The sequence below is a fragment of the Aulonocara sp. 'chitande type north' Nkhata Bay genome, linkage group LG6 (assembly GCF_057382095.1).
Source record: "Aulonocara sp. 'chitande type north' Nkhata Bay isolate Kocher_YH1m ecotype deep benthic linkage group LG6, A_spYH_male_GT1.1, whole genome shotgun sequence".
Taxonomy (NCBI): Eukaryota; Metazoa; Chordata; class Actinopteri; order Cichliformes; family Cichlidae; genus Aulonocara; species Aulonocara sp. 'chitande type north' Nkhata Bay.
Genome location: NC_141349.1, coordinates 16,692,248 through 16,707,555, shown reverse-complemented (window position 1 = coordinate 16,707,555; position 15,308 = coordinate 16,692,248). Strand labels below are relative to the sequence as shown.

General features: G+C 41.2%; 1 protein-coding gene across 1 annotated transcript; it reads right to left on the bottom strand.

Annotated features, from left to right (window-relative positions):
* Positions 1–8,689: 8,689 nt before the first annotated feature.
* cyp4v2a (cytochrome P450, family 4, subfamily V, member 2a) lies at positions 8,690–14,691 on the bottom strand. Its single transcript, XM_086295288.1, has 11 exons — positions 14,396–14,691; positions 14,181–14,293; positions 13,509–13,594; positions 13,136–13,326; positions 12,526–12,595; positions 12,317–12,443; positions 12,041–12,214; positions 11,736–11,838; positions 10,265–10,399; positions 9,899–10,078; positions 8,690–9,797 (listed from the first exon to the last, which is right to left on the bottom strand). Exons 1-11 carry the CDS (start codon positions 14,586–14,588, stop codon positions 9,619–9,621), a joined length of 1,551 nt encoding a protein of 516 aa, XP_086151414.1. The 5' UTR covers positions 14,589–14,691; the 3' UTR covers positions 8,690–9,618.
* Positions 14,692–15,308: the final 617 nt, after the last annotated feature.

Genomic DNA, 15,308 nt, shown 5'->3' with positions numbered 1-15,308 from the left:
TCTGTGATGAGATGCTATAATTTCTTGGTCAGACTTCCAAAAGAGCATCCACAGGAGCCCCGTGGATGTTTTGTGTTTTTCCTTGTTAAATGAGAGGGGCAATGCAACAGATCTACTATAGCAGACCTGGAGCAAGGTTGTAAATGGAATCTACATTCAAAGTCACCTCACACGTCTGTGAAAACCATGAACTGACCTCCACAAATACATTTCACAGTGGATAGCCGGGGAAAAGGTCCCAGTCTAGTTATTGGGAAGGAATAAGGAATTCTGGCAGCAACAGAAGAAGAAGGGCCAATAAGAGGGGAAGAACATAACTAAGAATGATACCTCAGCGTATCAAAACTACAGTGAAACATGGCGGGGGGAATATTCAGGTCTGGGGGGTGTTTTACCTTCACTGGTGTTGGTTACCTTTACTGAATTAGCTCCACACTGGCCGTGGTGAAATAGCACTTCATTTTTCAGAGACATACTGCACTGTTGGTAGGGAAACCGACTCCAAACACACTTCAAAGCTTTGCATGAACTACTTGAAGGCCAAAGCGGTTATAGAATTTCCTCCACAGCCACCTGATCTCAACCCCACTCACTATTTGTCGGGAGATTTGAAGCCTGACAAAACCAAACATTCCTGGCATGAAGTTCTTTGGAGCGTTGTCAGATCATGTGAGAGAATATGTGCTGTGGGGGGGAAGCTGTGGAGTGCAAAAGGATTAATTCCTTGATGAATAATAAAAACTCAGCAAGCTTAAATGATAATAATAATAATGACCAAATACAGTTTTTAGAAAGTCGCTGCTTTCAAAAGCGCAGTCTAACACACGGATATGCAGAATTAGAAGAAGAAGAACAGGTAAAAGTCTAGATAGTTAACATTCAGTTGCTCAAACATCCATTTACGTCTAATCCTTCTTTGGACTTCTCATCAGCAGTTTCTGCAAATTGTTTTGACCCCAATCCAACACCTTTGTTTACCCTGAGCTTCCTATAATTGAAACTTAATCATGAGCATGTCCAGAAACTCTTGTGATTAATGAGAAATGAATATAGAGAGATTATTTTGGAGTCAAGGTACAAAAGGGACTGATATACTGAGCTGTGGATGGCTTTTAAGTCTTACCCCCACTGTAGTAAAATTGGAGCCATGACCCACATTTCAAACAATTTAGCAGCGAGATTAAGTACTGGTGTACTTCAAAGGAAGTGAAGAATGCGTGGCCGTGGTGCCTTGAGCATTGTGCACCGGTGCACCTCAAAGTTGGTGGCTACCTACCCCTCACATTTCTGCGCGAACAGTGAGTTAGCGGGCACTGGGGTTTATTTTAACATGGAAGAATGCCTTCTGTGTTGCGACACTGATATCCTTGGCTGATAGTTTTGGTATATTTTCTGAGCTGTCTGATTATTGCTTCTCACTGATCCCCATTTTCAGTTTGTCCTTCTTCTAGACAGCCAATCTGTTGCTTTTACTCAGTCTGATATCTTATTTGCTTTCCCATCAATCAGATTTCACTTGATTCCTTTTCAGCTTTTTCTCCCTTCACGTCCCCCTGCATCTTTCCTCGCTGGACAACACAATCCTTATTTATTGCTTATTATTACTTACTGTCTAATGCGGGCATTTGTTTGATGTGAAAATTGGCGGAATCAAGGATGATTGAGAAGAAAGTGCTGGTGTGGTGTATGTGTGCATTTGTGCAGGCATGTGTGTGTGTGGAAGAGTGACTGAAAGCAACCAATAGAAATTGCAGTGTGTCATGTTGTTCCAGAATGGCCCTCGGTCAGATCTAGGGATGCTGTCACATCCTGTCCTCATCATCACTGGTCAGACTTTGTGTGCCAGCGAGATCTGCAAGATATTGCAGATGTAAATACTTCACCATCCTAACTATAACTTTTTCTATTGTCCTGAGCAGAGTTAGGGATAAAAGCGAAGCAACTCAGTAGGTAGAATACTTTTTGCTTTTACTAGTGACATGAACCCTGAGTTTAATAACTCTGGACAACTACATGAAAGATGGAAATAACTTCAATCAGTTTGTTCCTGGTGATGTCGTGTCACATTTCTGTTTTGATTAGTGCTTTTTCTTAAAAAATAAAAATGTTGTAGGGTCTCAAAAGACCCCAGTCAAAACGATCCAATTCTTCCATTGCAGTTTTAAGAAATGCAATTATTTCATCAGTTAATATTTGCTATAGATCCTAAATTAAGTGGAGTTATCATCTGAATTTCAGGAGCAGGACCACTCCTCCTTCAGACTATAAATGCCCCCTTCTCCAATACCCGCTGTGCTCATTTCCATGCCCCACCCTTCCCCCCTTTTCTTTCCCTCTCTTCTCTCCTCCTCCCTTCTTTCATTCACCTCTCATTAGTACATGGGGTTCTGCCCAGCCCGTGAGCCGTCGCCACTCCCCTTCGAAGCCTTCTCCAAACCGCAGCACCAGGTCATACTCCCTCATCCCTCTCCGCTTATCATTCAGAGGATGTGGTCCCAGCTAGTGAAATTAAGTAATCATCATCATTATTATGATCTGGAAGGGGAACTCCCATGATTTAAAGTTATCAGAATGTTGGAGATGCACCAGATCTACCAAAGATGACTGACTCGTGCCCTGGACGTACCACACATGAAAAAACAGAGCTGGTGCTTCTGCACTGTAAAGCCCAGACTTCACTTCACCCCTACTAGGAGTGAAGTGCTGACGTGACTGTCCAACAGTCAGCTGGAAAATTGACTTGAAAAAGATGTTTTGCTCCCAAAAAACAGATAAAAAAGGTAGAAACTGTCTACTCCTCCATTTGATCAGTTAACGTTTGCTATAGATTCTTGATTAAAGTAAGTACTCATCATCATTGTCACATATTAGCATGCCCTGAACATAGCATGAGGCACGTGTTTGTACTGCTTGTGGTTTGTTTTTAGCTGTATTTCTTGGCACAATGGTGGATGCTGGTCTCCACCTGGGCTGTTCTTCGTCAAAGATTTGATTCATAGATTTGCAGATGATGTGGCTCGGTGTGCTCATCTCTTCATCAAGAGATGAGCAGCTGAGTGTGAAGCAGTGGGAATGAGAATTAGCACCTCCAAGTCAGAGGCCATGGTTCTCAACTGGCAAATGTTTAAACTCCTCTACTCTGGCTAGTGACTGAAAGAACTGCATAAATTAGCTTCTCTGTCTCAGAGTAGAGCCACTACTCCCCACATCAAAACTGACTGTTTCTACATACGTTTGTGAAAGAATTATTTGCTCTCGGGAGCACTGGTACTGTGACAGGACACCTCCTGTGCAACAAATGCAAGTTGTGAAATTTTGTCGCTGCTAAATATTCCATAGTCAGCTGTTAGTGATTTTAAAACAAAGTGGAAGCAATTGGGATCGTCAGCGCCTTACCCATGAAGTGGTAGGCCACAAAGAATCGCAGAGCGGGGTCGCGGATGCTGAGGTGCATAGTGGGCAGATGCTGACAACTTTCTGCAGAGTCAAGAACAGTGCATAGAGAGCTTGATGGAATGACTGAGCATCCAAGCCACTGAGTGTGCAGATAGAAGAGCGAATACTTTTAGCAATGTAGTGCAAGCTAAATATGTTGGTTACCCCCAACCAGAGATGGGCAGTAATGCGTTACTTGTAACGCGTTACTGTAATCCGATTACTTTTTTCAAGTAACGAGTAAAGTAAGGGATTACTATTGCAAAAACGGTAATTAGATTACCGTTACTTTCCCTAAGCACGCTGCGTTACTGCGTTACTAAAACCGTGATTTTTTTTGCGAGAATGCCTCATGACAGTGACGTAAGCGAGTGCGACATTCGTGACAACAGCTGTGTGCAGATCAACAATGGATCATATATCGAGTGCGGGAGAGAGTATGAGCGTGCAGCGTTTAAAGCGTGGAAGTACTGACCTTACTTTAAGTTTGATTCCATAAAAAGTGACAAAAACATTAGTGTCCATCGTGCGTGGGAAGAAAACTTCCTTTTACAGCGAAAAACCCCCTAAACTTCCAAGCAAGCACTGAGTGCGCTACGAGGTAATGGGAAACTCACAGAGAAACTCGCGGATTCTTCCACTGACCGCCGCGGCACACCTGCACCAGGGTAAACCTCCGCCTGCCCCACTCCTGCTTTACAGGTGAAAATAGAGCAACAGGGCCGCTGGTCTTTGATTTTATTTATTTTCTGCTGTGTTTTACTTGCATCTATTTGAAAGACTGAGTGTAAACACACACAAAAAAATATGTGCTGGAATGTGCAGAAAATAGGTTTAAATATTAAACAAATTTCTTCCAGTCAGAATGTTGCATATAATAAAATTTTTGCTTGATGCATAAAGTCAAAAGATTAAAACTAATAAAACAAGTTTTAAAAAGAGACTTTTCCATTTGATTACATTTTGTATGATGGATTATGTAGAAAAAGTAGAATTGGGCTGAAAGATCTATCGCTTTATCACCTATTCAGGTTGTAAATCATGTTTTTAAAAAGTAACTAAGTAACTAAGTAATTAATTACTTTTGAAAATAAGAAATCAGTAAAGTAACGGGATTACTTTTTTGGAGAAGTAACCAGTAATTAGTTACTGATTACTTTTTTCAAGTAACTTGACCAACACTGCCCCCAACAGAGCCAAAATCGACAAGAAAAAAACATCATGTTTTAGCCAACCCACCTTTTGTCAGTCAGATTTTCCATTTACACCGTTAGTATAGTGAATATCTGCTAAATTTAAGATTAGATGCAAACAGCTTTATATCCCTACAACCTTGGAACCCAACACTGGTGCTGGAGTGAGTGAAGCTTCACTCAACAGTACTCCATTGTTTTTAATGGGTCCTTAAATTAGCATGAAATACTTGAAAGTTAAATTGGTAGTCTGTCGCTCATATGAATGATTTATTGGTAACATACAAGAAAGCACTTAAAATCATAATAATACAAGGATTCATTGTGTATAACCAGACGTCTGTGCTTCAGTAGATCAGGTGCATAACATCATCAGGAATTCAGATATTTAAATTTTATCTTTTATGCATTGCCAATGTCAGACTATGCACATTAACTGTGTTTCTGTTTTCCTTTCAACGTTCAATGATATGGCTTTTAATGCCCTTATTAGTGGTAACTGGTTAGTTCAGATTTTCTTTCAGACTACACCAGCATCATTCTAAGTTTTATCATGTTTCTGAAACTGCCCTTGTATTACTTTTTCATTTACAGTCCTTCTGTGGGACTCAGATCCAATCCAATTTCTTCCTGTGAGGTCAAGTTAGGTTTGTTGTAGAAAAGAATTAATGATTGTTTTAAAGGATGAGGAATTTTCCATCAAGAAATAAAATAACACAAGAGAGAAAAAATAAAATTAAACATGCCCATGTTGGAACTTTTTTCAGCTGCAGTTAATACGCCTTTGGTCTCTTGATGGAAGTATAATGCTGTAAGCTTGATCCTTTAAATCTCTATTTTACCTTTAAATTTCATGTTCTGGCTGTTTCTGTGCGAAACAATACCTTATAAGGATCACAGAACATGACAAAAAATAAGGGAGCTGGCACAAATGTAGCAGAAGCCTAACCAGCAATGCACCACCTGGCAAACATATGTGATCTAAGCCTGCTAGAGTGCCCGTTTGTTCATGATATTACTGTGACTTCATATTGTGAGTCATAGGAAGTGGAAAAATGAAACCTTATTTGGACAGCAGGTCACTCTGTGTTGCTATACTCTAAACTTGAGAAAATCCCGAGGATTTTTAAGCAGGTCAGTTCAGGTCTGCCACATCAAGGAGACGAGAGACTGCTGAGAGATTACGATGCCTTGTGCCATTTGCAAACACGACAGCTATTTGGCAGCTTTGGGGGACGCTGCTCGTCTCACACTCAGATTGATCTTGTCATATGTAAATCAATGTCATTTGAGTTTTTAATTTAAATATGTTTCGGAATTTAGATTTTTTTTCCTTCATTGTCTTTCTGCATCTGGCTTTCACTGTTGGCTGTTGCTAAGATTGGACACATGGTGCTAATTAAGGATTGTTAAAGGAACATTGCATACATTTATAACGTGTCATTCAAATATAAAGATGCAGAGAATCTGAAACTCACAGGCTGCACACGTGCTGAAGACAGCTGTCAGTCACATCGACATGAAGCTGCTGGGCAGTGATACAGAAAAACATGTAGATACAGTCTGCTGTGTGTGTTGGTCTCTCTCTCCCTCTGTCTGACACACACACACACACACACACACACACACACACACACACACACACACACACACACACACACACACACACACACACAGAACCAAGTCCTCCTTGTCTTTGTTTTGCACTCTAGAAAAACCATACACTACTGCCACTCCCTGGGCGTTAGTTTGAACTGCACTGTATTCGTCAGCAGTGTGGTCTCTCTGATCTCGGAGTATACAGTACAGATGTGTTTCTCTGTCAAGTAGCAGGATTTCATAACACGTTCAGCAAAACCTGAATTTTGAAGGAAAAGGGGAGGAAAAAAATCTGTCTTCACATTTCTCCTCTGGTTTCATTTCATTTCGTCAGAGAGCCCCATGAGGCACACGCACATCTCGGATAAAGCTTGCTGACATTGAAATGTGATAGGAGTCTTTTATGTTGTTTTTATTGTTAGTTCACAGAGTTTTGCATTGCTCCTCAATCCATACTTCGCAGCTTTGTACTCCATCTCAGTGCCTGATCTAAATGCGAGCGACTGAGTACGCAGCATGTGTCGTACCTGACTGTTGATCCAGGGCTTCTGGTTGGGGAACATTCTGACTTGTGTGGTGGGCACAATATTTTCAACACAGGTGCTGATGTACCCAGTCACATAGCAGTTCTTCATAGTGGCTGCAGTTTGAAACACACCCCAGTCTGTTTGGGCAAAGCAGTCCTGCAGGATGCTCTCAGACTCTGGGGTCCACAGTTTAACAGGTCTGATGGATTGTTTCACTTTCTGCCTGTAAAGTATTCAAAGTAACTGCAGTTTAACCAGCAATTTAAACTGAAACAATATTTAAAAGACTGACAAAAACTCAGAAAAAACCCTACAAATTAGCCATATTTTGTTTCTTTATGTCTTGCGAATCATCTCACAACCATTCAAATTCATCTTGCAAGCCCATGCACGGCCCAGTTATGAACCTGTGCTATTTTGGCAACTGCACATGTACTTTGAACTGTCTGTTGTCCCTCTTCAGCAAACCTGCCTTTGCACTTTAGAAACATTTGAACTTTGGCGAACTCAGAGTTAGTATTACGTCTGCAGAGCAGGGGGAAAAAAAGTTGTTCACAGAGAAAAAACCACAAAGATTTTACAGCGAGAATCTAAAATATTGTTGAAATTATTACGTAACTGCAGTGTGCTGTAAAATAAAAGCAGCCAGGGTGTACATGATGAGGTTACTTCAGCAGATTAATGGGGTCAGTCTTCTTTCCAGGTCTTCTATCATACCAAACTTACTTTGTTTTATACAGAAATGCCCAATAAAGTGAACAGTTGCTCGAGGCTACTGTAAGATTAAATTGATCTTGACAGTCTTTACAGCCAATGTGGTTTCAAACTTCAACAACATCACACTGTATGATGATGTATCACATACTTTTCTACTTATAGTTTTATTACAGTGTTTTGATACTTTAATTTATTGCATATTATGAGCTCAGTTTGAGTAAATGTATGTGTTATTGTTATAAAGGTGTCCTAAAAAGTCATCTCTTATAATCCATCTATACTCGAGCCCCACATAAAGCTCCTCTATCTCAGCCATTTATTAGAGATCCTCAGATAAATGAACTCTTCCTGCTTCATTTAGAGCTCGGGCACCTCAGCTCTGCTCATTGATTAGAGATGTGCTCAATAATTCAAAAAATAGCATTGGGAAAGAAGATGCTATTCATCATCAGTCAAGTCATTTGGGTGTTAGGCAATGACCCTTGCAGGCGCACCTGCTAAATCATTCGATGACATAATGAATGGGGTCATTTGTAACTGTATCATGCTGTGATTACCTATTCTTACAAAGGAGCCTTTTTGACCTCAATTCTGATTTAGTGAGTTTTGGTCTTGATACTCGAGAGCCTGAAAGTACACCGAGGAGAGTTTTAGAAGTTTTAGGAAAAAGTTTTAAGGACAAGTTTTTAGACGTGTGCTCAGAGCTGGAATGACAGAACCAACAACGCTAAACAAAAGATGGATTTAGCCCAGAAGTACCTTAAACCTGACCAGTAACCAACAGGAGGGGGGGGAATCGCCTAGTTTTATAGCAGTCTATAAGAAAATGACCCAAGGCTAACTTTCTCTTTGACCACAGCAAACACTTTCCTGATTAGGTTTACGGACTCGTTATGAATTCACTATGATCTTCATTTTGTACATTTATGGTCACATCAGTGTCCACAAGAACAATACATAAAGGTATACTTTGGAGCAGGCCAGCCTTGTGATCGAGCAGAACTATGATCAAACAGAATATCTCAGTTCCACAGTCCACGCTTCCATGACGGTGGCTGTGTCGGCCGTTTCCATGAAGTCTACAGCCTCAGCTTGACTCGAGGCTACAGACTTGGCTGCACGAATGTGGCTTGTGAGCTGATGGATGATGTGGAAATTGACCGTTTCATATGTGCATCTCTCATATGTCCAAATCTTTGAAATGATCCCAGAAAAACACAGTTTAAGCAACACTTTTTATTGGAGAAAGAATAGTAGGTTTTTGGTAAGTAAAGAAAATGAAAGCTACACATAAAGACAGCAACTATTTTTTTTAAAGGGGGGTCAATCCACAGAAAACACAATGGCTAAAGGTTAAAAATTACTATAGCACTTGAAACACTGCACAGTCAAAAGACAGATCTTGTTTGTACTGTAAGTGTAATTAATATCTTAAAGTGTGATTCAGGACTTCATTACAAGCTGATACCACAAAATATATATACATATATGTGTGTGCATGTACATAAGTTCCGTTTTTAATCCTCCATACTGTTTATCTACGTTACACAGCCACATACAAAATAACAGAAATGTGTCATACATGGGTATAAACTCTTGCAGAGTGCATAGTGGATGTGAATCATCCATCCGTCCATTCTCGTACACTTATCCAACTCAGGGTGCAGGGCGGCTGGAGCCTATCCCAGCTGGGAATCAAGATGAATGCTTTCATTTTTTCGTAAAATGGGTGTAACCTAGAAAATAATTATCTGTGACTGACTCCAGTTAAGTAGCTGTTTATCTCATTTTCCACAATTAATCAGTCGCGTGTTTTGAAATCGTCGGTTCATTTTTATTAATGTAACTCACAATATGGTGTAAATCTATACTGTAAATCTTATAGTTTTAAAAAACGAGGATTTTTTAAGCCTCTTCACACTGACCTGTGAATCATTCAGCTCAAAGATGGACCAGTGCTGTGTCTACACACAACACAGCAAACAGCATTTCAGGATTCCTTTGTCATCTGTATTTATGAATATTTATCATTATGAAAATAGGAATTTCCTAAAATTACTAAAATATTTTTTTAAAAATGTCACATTGTTATGTGTCATTAGATAAAAACCATGCAGAGAAAATTCCCCAGGATGCTGCATCAGGTGTTAGTTTGATGACGTTTGAGGCGTCTTCTTTTCTAATTTGATCACGATGCCCTTCTCTGGTCGTAGGATGAGCTCTCCAACCGGGCGGAGGTCTTCGCGTTTCTGACAGGCTTCGACTGTGAAGTTCCGCAAAATAGCCGCCAGCACCACCTTTTCTTCCATGAGTGCGAAACGCTGGCCTAAAGAAAATGACAGTAAAACAAACGAAGACGTGACGCACCTATTTGGAAACCTCACACAGCGAAGCGCGTATGGAGACTATAAATTTAAAAGTCCTTACCTATACAGTTGCGGAGTCCAGCTGAGAAGGGGACGTATGCATAGGCAGGCCTTCCCACCGAATTCTCCGGCAGAAAACGCTCAGGCCTGAACTCTTCGGGCTCGGGGAAGTACCGTGGATCACGGTGAAGAGAGTAGGTGATTATGATCGCGTTTGCGCCTTTAGGAACCTTGAAACCGTCTAAAAGTACGAAGAAAGTATGACACCAAAAACAGGCAAAACCGATTACTCAGATGCATCTGTTACGTGGCCACGACAACAGAGGAAGACTGGCTTCCCTTTTTGTGAAGAGGTATCAGCACCGTCTTGTGTTTGGGGTCAATGAGCCATTTGTTTCAGGTGCCAACGATCTAATCTTTAACTCACTGATATAGCAGTCTTCACCGAGGCTACGAGCAAAGAAAGGCACAGAGGGAAACAGCCTCAGAGCCTCCTTGATCACACACTCCAGGTACTTGAGCTTCTTCAGGTCCTCAGTGCTGGTGGGCCGGGAAGATGTACCTTTGAACATTAAACAGCACCACAGCACAGATTAGACATACAGTGATACTTAACCTGCCTCAGTAGGTAAAAGTGCAACAGTACATCCTAAAATTCACCTGTAAATAGGACAGCACTCAAGATCTGTAACTCTCTATAGAGCAATAATTGTTATCAACCTTGTGACTGTAAATCAACAATCATTAACATAACAAATTAATTATATAACCAGGTGTGGTAAGGTAATCTAATAGCTCAGACACAACAGGATAAAAATAGGATAGTAACCTCTTTGCAAATATGGTGAGGTTACAAGGATTTTGGTAACTTTTTGCACTTTTAACAACCAATTGCACATACTTGCAGTGGCCAGCTATCTCAGAACAACCACTTTTGATTCCAAGTCATTGCACAGGTCACATGGTGGGAGTCGACCTGTCTCCAAATAACTGTGATCCGAATCAGCCCATATGGGCTGGTGAAGGTTTGCAGACATTTGTGGCCAAATTTATAAATGCAGACAGATCACGAGGACATTGCAATCAATCTGGATCAGTCAGTGCAACTCATCTGCGGTGCAACTCTTTGCAATCGGTGATTTCACTCAACTGGATACCAGTTGTTTGCGTTCTTGTTATAGTCCTATATAAAAAGCTGCATCTATGTCGGTAGTTAAATCGGAATTTTTAAATTCTTTTTTAGATCTATGCAGTTCTTTCTGTAATCTGAATATAAGTGGTTGATGTCAGTTTCTGTTTAATATTAATTTCTGTGTATGTACATTTGGGTGATTCACTGCAGTAAATTGCTGTACTATCATAAACACATTGAAAGTTATCGCTAACTTGCCCCCATTCAATCACAATCACAGTGATAGCAGACTGACTCCATGTTATTGCTGTTTTATCACCATCTTAATGCACCACAGTCAACCTGAAGACAGCAACTGACCCTGGTCCCCGTCTTCAAAGCAACCATTTCAAAGACAAAAAGGTTATAAGTTCACTGCACATGGCTACAAAAGTCATGCCACGGTCTCCAATCACTGCTTCCCCAGGTGTGGCTGTAGCATAGGGTTTACATTGGAAATATAAGTGATGACCATATGGCAAAATTATCCTTCTCTACTTGTGGACAAATTAGCCTGGTTGCCTATGGTTACAAGGCCATCGGTAAAGAAAGTTATTATGCTGCACTTTTTGTCTGTGTATTCTGGCGGGTATGTTCACAGCTCTTATCCCTGAAAAAGCTCCCCGTGCCTTACAAAGAACAAATGAGTTTGAACAAAGATGAGTCAAAAAGCCCTCAGGCAGGAACAAAACAACACCATTAAAGTGGTAGAGCCTGTTATTATTACCGAACACCTCCTGTAGCTCTTGTTGAACTTTCTTGTGCACCTCAGGGTGCGAGCCCAGCAGGTGGAGAGCCCAATTCATAGCGGCGGCTGTAGTATCATGGCCCTGCAAATAAAGAGAGTTAATTAGAGACTTTTTTAAAGACCCTTTATTGAAACAGGATATGTGGATTATTCTCCCAGAAGAGGCTCACATCATTATCTCAGAAAGTAAATCCTTTATTGGCACAAAGTGCAGTTTTTTGGGTAATATAAATGTATTAATAAGAGCAGCCTTAAGTATTCCTTTTCATTGCTTAACCACCAACCCGAAACATAAAGGTGTCCACTTCCTCCTGGATGTCCTCATGGCTCATCTTGCTGCCGTCTTCATAGGTGGTGCTCAGGAGCATGTCCAGAAATGCCCGTCGTTTCCTCTTGCCTTGGTCGTTTTCGCTGTCTGACTCGTTGCAGGACATGTTCTCAGCTCTTTCATGGATCACCTGAAAATAAATGGGAAGAGAAGAAGAGATGCTTCTTCTGAACAATTTCATGATTTCTGCATGATCGCGCAACGTGGAAAAGCGACCCGCTCCGTTACTCACTTTGTAGGTAAAGGAGTGGAGGACCTTGAGTGTTTTGTCGTGGTCGCGGCCTTCACTAAAGTAAGTGTAAATGAAGTCAGGCCATAACCAAGGTGACCGCTGTCTGCGACTGACAATGTCGCTCATTCTGAGAATAAAGAGAAAGACAGCAGATTAGATCTTTTTCTTCTACTATAATTTGCATTAGAATGATAAAAGCAGTAACTCACCTGTACACGCTCCTAACATACTCCGAATCAGAGTTACTCTGTGCATAAATTTTCTTTCCCATTGCAGTTTCTGTCAAGAAATTAAGGGTATATAAATATAAAACGCCCTTTTTCTAATTATTTATTTTGTATACCTGCATTTGTTAAGCACAAAAAGGGTCAAAGGTTTATCCAACTCAAAGGGTTGACAACTTAAAGGAAAAACCTTTACAGTTCAACCCCTACAGTAAAGGGATCTGGTGTCTCCGTTATGTCGTTGCAGATATTTCACTGGATTGGATTCGCCTTCCACCTTATAGAGAAAAATGAATCTAGAGTTGTTCTGGGAGATCACCGTCATCATTTGACGACTGGACTCGTCGCTTCCAGAATGACATAATGCATGAGGGCTCAAAAAATGCGACCGAGACCCACTCATCATTTCAACCCAATTAGACTGCATGAGTGGATGAATGGTCTCACTGCTAATCCCTACCATTACCAATTCTAATGAGAGAATATGTTTTGGAAGGAGAAACCATGCCATGCTGAATCTGCTCTGTTCTGGATGCGTATCACCTTAACGCAGGGTTTTCCTTTAAGTTGTCCCAGATTTGCACATTCTGCTTACCGCAGATAATGTCGAGAGCACAGAGGGTGATGAGACTGAAGCAGTTGAATGGACCCTTCCCTGCGTGGTTTTCCAACTTCTCCACCAGAATCTCAGCCTGCTCGTTCATCACTTCCAAGAAGTCCTCCAGGATGGAGAAGTGAAAGGTGGGCGTCAGCATCTTCCTCCGCTGACGCCACTTGGTCCCAGTGCTGATCAAAGATAAGAAGGCGTTATGCACTTTATATTATTTCATTTGCAATAATAATGCTGTAGATAGGAGCTTCTTTTTGTTTTGTGCATAGTCTTAGCTCAAGTTTTGATATATGAACGATCTAAATCTTTTGATCTTTCCTGATGGACAGATGGGATGTTTGCTATGCCACAGTTATACCTAGTAAGCAGACCAGTTCCCAGCCAAGGATGCAGAAACTTGTATGCAAAAGCTTTCTCCATGTGAATGCTGTTAGCCAGAACCGGCTTAAAGAAAAAGTAGACAGAAACATGTCATGAGTAATATTTGAGGCAAAAAGTTGTTTACTTAAAGAAATCTTCAGTGCACAATCGAGCATGCTATGTTCCAACAGTCCCTGTCGTCACAGGGGGAAAGAAATGATTCACTCAGACTGACCCTGCAAGCATCCACCTTAGTCCATTATCTTATCTAGATGTATGATGAAAACAAGTTACACATACAGTTTAGGTGGGACATATTGTAACTTCTTTAAGGAACATGAGGAATTTGTGCTAAGAGGAGTAACTGGCTTCAGCTTAATGTTTGAGTGGTGGGTGGCAGGAATTCTGTATCCTGCACTGTATAAAAGTGCAAAGACATCCTAAGATGTCATCACAGACTGCTTAGCTGATCTCAAAGACTTCAACGGGATCTCATCCAATCCATCTGTAACGACAGTGCAGCTTCCACTTCAGTGACATGTGTGGTTTGTTTACCTGCTTCGCTGAACGGGGATGGAAATTGTCCATAGGCTTACTCATCACAGGCATATTTACAGTATAAGACGTGCTGCATCCACTCTGTATTTTGGATAGGTGTCAGTCCGCTTACCTCAACCGTCTCAGCGTGATACAGAACCACAAAGGGGACCGGCCCGACCCAGAGTTTAAACAGCGGCTTATCTCGGAACTCCCAGGTAAAATCCTGAATTTGACGAAAGAAGTCTTAAAGAGAAAAATAAAGATGTTGGGTACAAAAATCACGAGAAACTCAATGTGCTTCATCACTTTGAGTACTTTAAATGAACACGTTGCTTGCTTGCTTACCGCCCGCATTGTTTTTGAACTGCAGAGCATTCCCAATGAAGGGGTAAGTGGTTCCCAGCTCAGGGATCGGCTTCATCTCAAACCATTTGTGCAGGTAATCGCTCAGCAGCTTGTAGGTTAAGTAGGTCAGAAAAGCAACAAAGATGCTAACTCCGAGTAAAGTTGTGCTGTAACTGCCAATTAAAACTGCCATTTTTCATGCCGTGTGTGTGCTCAGCCTGTGTGTGCTGAAATGTCGGTGCCAGGCTGTCCTTAAAAGCTCTGTGACATGTTTTTGCCCTAGCTTTTTACTCCTCCTCTCCTCTACTGTCCTGTAGTGGGTAAAGGGGACCCCTGGTCTTACATTGCCATCTATTGCCCAGGAGGAGAGGAGGATGTGTGAGGGACTTCATAGAAAGTTTATTAAATTGACATTTATAGCATGAGATAACAGGTAAATGTACATTTTCAAATATGAAAAACGTGCTCTCTGCTGGCACGAATAACCCGTGTTAATTATTTACTGCGTGATCAAGAACTTTGTCCGATTTATTATCTCCGTGTATTTATCCACATTAACAGTTCGTGTCCTACCTGCCTGGTTAATAAGTGACAGTCTTATCTGTGATTGCCTTGTGTTTTTTTTTCTTTTTATGTCATCATAGCTCTTCAGCTTTGCACGCTAATTACCTTTAGCAATGGAAGGAGTGAGCCTGTAATATCTCATTCCTGTTTGAGCCAGGATTTCTGCTGCCCAGGCCCCACAGCTACTGAAAGGACTTACACTCCTTTACTAGAGAGCCCTGCTTTAAAATATGTGGTCTGCCAGTCTGTAGCGGTTTTTGATACGGTCGACATGGGCGGTTGCCCGGGGCGGCATCACGGGCATCGGCAAAAAAAATAAAAATAAAAAATTGCTCGTACTCATGCTGCC

Bases quoted from the DNA above. Each gene is read 5' to 3' on its own strand.
- cyp4v2a (XM_086295288.1), bottom strand. From the start codon at position 14,588: ATGGCAGTTTTAATTGGCAGTTACAGCACAACTTTACTCGGAGTTAGC. The intron at 14,294-14,395 runs GTAAGCAAGCAA...TTTCTCTTTAAG, and splicing joins GTTCAAAAACAATGCGGGCG to ACTTCTTTCGTCAAATTCAG. The intron at 12,215-12,316 runs GTGAGTAACGGA...ATTTATTTTCAG, and splicing joins TCCACTCCTTTACCTACAAA to GTGATCCATGAAAGAGCTGA.